General features: G+C 41.4%; 1 protein-coding gene across 1 annotated transcript in view; it reads right to left on the reverse strand.

Moving 5' to 3' along the window:
- Positions 1 to 2,115: 2,115 nt before the first annotated feature.
- Positions 2,116 to 3,912, reverse strand: part of LOC131881854 (uncharacterized) — a gene marked incomplete in the record, with an annotated part of 2,350 nt that continues 553 nt past the window's right edge. The window contains 2 exon segments of the mRNA XM_059228842.1: positions 2,116 to 3,373; positions 3,435 to 3,842. Coding sequence (XP_059084825.1) covers positions 3,069 to 3,373; positions 3,435 to 3,842 — 713 coding nt within the window.

Raw genomic sequence — 3,912 nt, forward strand, 5'->3', positions numbered from 1 at the left:
ACATCCCTTCTCATGGAGCTTGAGAAGGCCAAACTCTCTAAGTATAGGACACCATTCTGGGTGAGCCAATTTACACCCTTTCCCTGCCTGTTTGCATCTCTGTCGTTTATGGACATCGCAAATCTCAAGAGCATTCTCTATTCTGCTCTCTTTGGCCTCTATGACCTCTTTGACTACAAGGGGCGTTTCAATCAAATCAAGAGTGTCAGTGCCTGTGTGCCTTTTGCCTACACTTGACTGGTTCATCCCACAGTCAAGTAGTGGCTGGGTGTAACCAACCCAACCTATTAAGGCTTCCATAATGAAAGGCTTATTAATGGAGGACAGAGTTTTCCCATCCAAAACCAGCTCAGAACAGTTCCTGCCCACTTCAGAAAGTCCCTTCAACAAAGCTCCCATGGTTATTGAAAGCAAGGCTATTTGAGGGAGCCTAATCAATAATACTGGGAGCCTGAACAAAAATATGGAGTTAGTTTCTGGTAGGAATGGCCAAGATTCGAGTAACCTGGTAAAGGACCTAAATAAAATCTACTCTTGGGTTACTGAGAATAATATGGCCCTGAACGGAATGAAATTCCATTCGATGACTTTCGGGTCAACTTCTTTGAATGCTCCACTCATAGATAATGGAGGTAAAGATATTGAGCAAGTCTCATCTATGTAAGATCTAGATGTAGTCTTCCAAAATAATGGAAAGTTCGATGAGCATATCCAGTTGAAGGTGGGTAAAGCTTTTCAAATGTGAATTTTCCTGCCGCCCACTCTTGAGCCAGCAAGCTGCGCTAACCACTAGACCACGGTTCCCTCTTTAAATGCTTACTTACTTCATGCTCCGGGGTTTGACCCAACAATACCAAGGGAGGGAATTCTTGCCTTTTTCACGTACCCTCCTAGAACGCTCGACGACCTTAGTTCCCTACGGTGAGATTTCAAATTAAACCACTCACATTTTCGCGAGTTCTCGGGATACCATCTCATTTTCCTTATCTTTCAATTCATTTGCTGCTTAAATACAATCGAACTTCGATTTGACGATTTCGTCCGTCAAAGTTTTCCTCTGACGGAATTAAATCGAAATTTACCGATAAATCTGCTGTACCGTACATCCGGACGATTTCGTCCGTCAAAGTTTTCCTCTGACGGAATTAAATCGAAATTTACCGATAAATCAAGACTTACTAAAAATAAATACAGTATTTGGTAAGCATCAAAAATGTCGTTAAATCGAGATTCGTGAAATCCAAGTTCGACTGTATTTCTTTACATGTCCTTGAAATTTGATTTTGCACCATAGGAAGACAAAAAAATCCGACAAAATACAAATTAATCTTCAATTTCGAATAAAAATGAATGGCTGTGAAGAGATCTCCCAATATCTAGTTACAAATACTGGCCACAATTTGCACATAAGGATGGGCCTTTATCACTTGAACCCTTACTGAAAAAAAGTAGCCCGTTACCGTTACCGATGCTTTTTAGAAAAAGTAACGCGTTACCCTTACTTTTGCAGAAAAAGAGGGCCTACAGCTGAAAAGAAAAACCGTTTGTGCATTTTTTTATGTTCAGTAGATATGACGTAAAATAACTGACTTTGGTAATTATTTATTTGATCCCCTCAGTGGTAATCAAGTCATAGCATTTGAGATGGAATTTTAAAAAAAATCGGTTAGGGAGCATTTCCGCATTTTTCTTCCTCTCGTTTATGAAAGAAAAAAGTACAGGTAAAGGAGGCCAGTTTTATAAAGCTCGCACCTCGGAGTTAAGGGCTTGGACTTTGACTGGTATGAAACTAAACTTGGCTCTGGAGGTAAATGCTCATTCTGGGTATCGTCCAAGTCTTAACTCAGAGGTACGAGCCTTTAAAAACTCGCCTTGGGAGGGCTAAAAACCCGTTCCGTTACTTTTTCAGAAAAGTCACGCGTTACCAGGATCGGTAATCAAAAAGTAGCACCATTTCTTGTAACAACGTTACTCAAGCCCTGATCTTTATTGACCGGAGGTAATGAAGTTGGCGTTTAAAAAACTATCTATTAGTAATTGATTGGACGAATAGGTCGCAGCGAACAGTCCTTGTTACGAGGTTTCTGCGTCTGAACCAATTGAATAAAGAAGTCATTTGCAAGATATTTCATGTTCGTTTATTCACAAAAAGATGGAGCTGAAGATGAGGAAGAGGTAGGTAAATTACCTCCAAGTTATTGTTCACATGAGGAAACATGGCAAAATGTAGAAGAAGAACCCATCCAGACACTTGAAGCTGTGTACACTTCAATGCCGGATGCATTTTCATTTATTCGGGTGGGCAATGGATTTTTGCTTGGGTTTTGAAAAAAGTTAATCAAAAATTGTGTGGGTGTATGAATGTACAATATGCATGATTCTTTCGCCTTAGACTTAGGACAGCATTATCAAGATGAAGATTTCAAAACCCATGGGTATGAAGAATTCAGGGGTCGGCAGTCAGTGTGATCCAGCTAAGGGACGTGTCAAGATCTAGTGTCAAATGACTATTGCAGCCCCTAGAGTTTGCATGAAGAAACTGGAACTCATTCAACTACCAGGATCTAAAGCAACAATCTAAAGCAACATTTTTGACTCGAGAGACTTGGCGTCTAATTTGAGAGACTGGGGGAGACATTGAAGCAGGAAAGGAAGATGACATCATCTTCAAATTTTGAGAGCTCGCTCGTCCTTTTGAGGCTTATTAGCTCTTTGTTAAAGGGTTAAATTAAAGTTTCAGTTCTTTTGTCCATTAAAGGAATGGTTCATGTAGCATTGTATTTTAATAAACTGTCTCGGTTTCACTCATTAACTGTTTTTCGCTATATTTTTCGTATTTTAGAATTTCCATTCTTACTTTATGTTTTTTGACACCTTAGAAATTTTTTTGGTCTCATATTTCATATTGAGATTCGTATCTTGTTTTTATTAGTGCCTCTTCTGTATTGAAAAGTACCCCAGTCGCCTCCCAAATTTTGTGCTGACATCATCGTGCAACGGCTACTTCAATGTCCCAATAGGCCTTGCCGTCAAAGTGATTGCGGACCCCTGAGCTGGACAACCACTGTTTAGTGGCTGAACATCCTGCCATGCTTTTCAAGTACATACAGCAAGAAACTTGCAGGGGCATTTTTAAGATCACGTTCCAACTCTTCTTGCTTAAGCGCCTTGTAACGGATTCGGATCTCCTCATCGTCCAAGTCGACTTCTTCCTTGATAGTGGACTGATTCAATTTCCTCTTACGTGTTATATCCCCTCGGTTCCTTAAGGTGGTATACACCTGAAGCTCCAATTTGGTCTCAAATAAACGCCCCTGAGTAGTTCCATTGATATGAAGCGCCCAGGTTCGCGCTTCAGAGTCGTCCCCCATATCTGAAACAAAATTGGCGAATAGTTACTTTCGCAACCAAATGGGATGGTCATTTATGCTTACTATGACTTTCTCGTCCACAACAAGCAAATTGGAGCACCAAGTTCTCCTTGTTGACCAATCCATTCATGTTGAACATGAAAGATGCTAGATCAACTCGACACGACATTTGGTCACTAGGATGTTCCAGCACTTTCAAGGGATACCTCCTAGCCTCCTCGTTCTCTCGCTCGGCGAACAAATTATGCTTTGGGCAAGCATGGATTCGGTTTTCCGGATAGTGCCAGTACCGCGAGTCGCAATGTCTCAGACTTAGTTCGATGTAATCTTCGGCCCAGAACAAGTCGCGGGGGAACTGGAGATGGATCGGCTCCCCCCGGACAACCTCATACGAGTCCGAACCAGCTCTTCGTTGAACCCCCACTTTCCGCACTCTTGGGTTGGTCTCTAAAGAGAACGTGTTGGGAGGAACCTAAAAAATCCATGCATAATCAAGCTACCAACTCCCTTAGGACTCAAAATTTCCGAACGAATTCGTGAC

The sequence above is a fragment of the Tigriopus californicus genome, chromosome 1 (assembly GCF_007210705.1).
Source record: "Tigriopus californicus strain San Diego chromosome 1, Tcal_SD_v2.1, whole genome shotgun sequence".
Lineage (NCBI taxonomy): Eukaryota > Metazoa > Arthropoda > Copepoda > Harpacticoida > Harpacticidae > Tigriopus > Tigriopus californicus.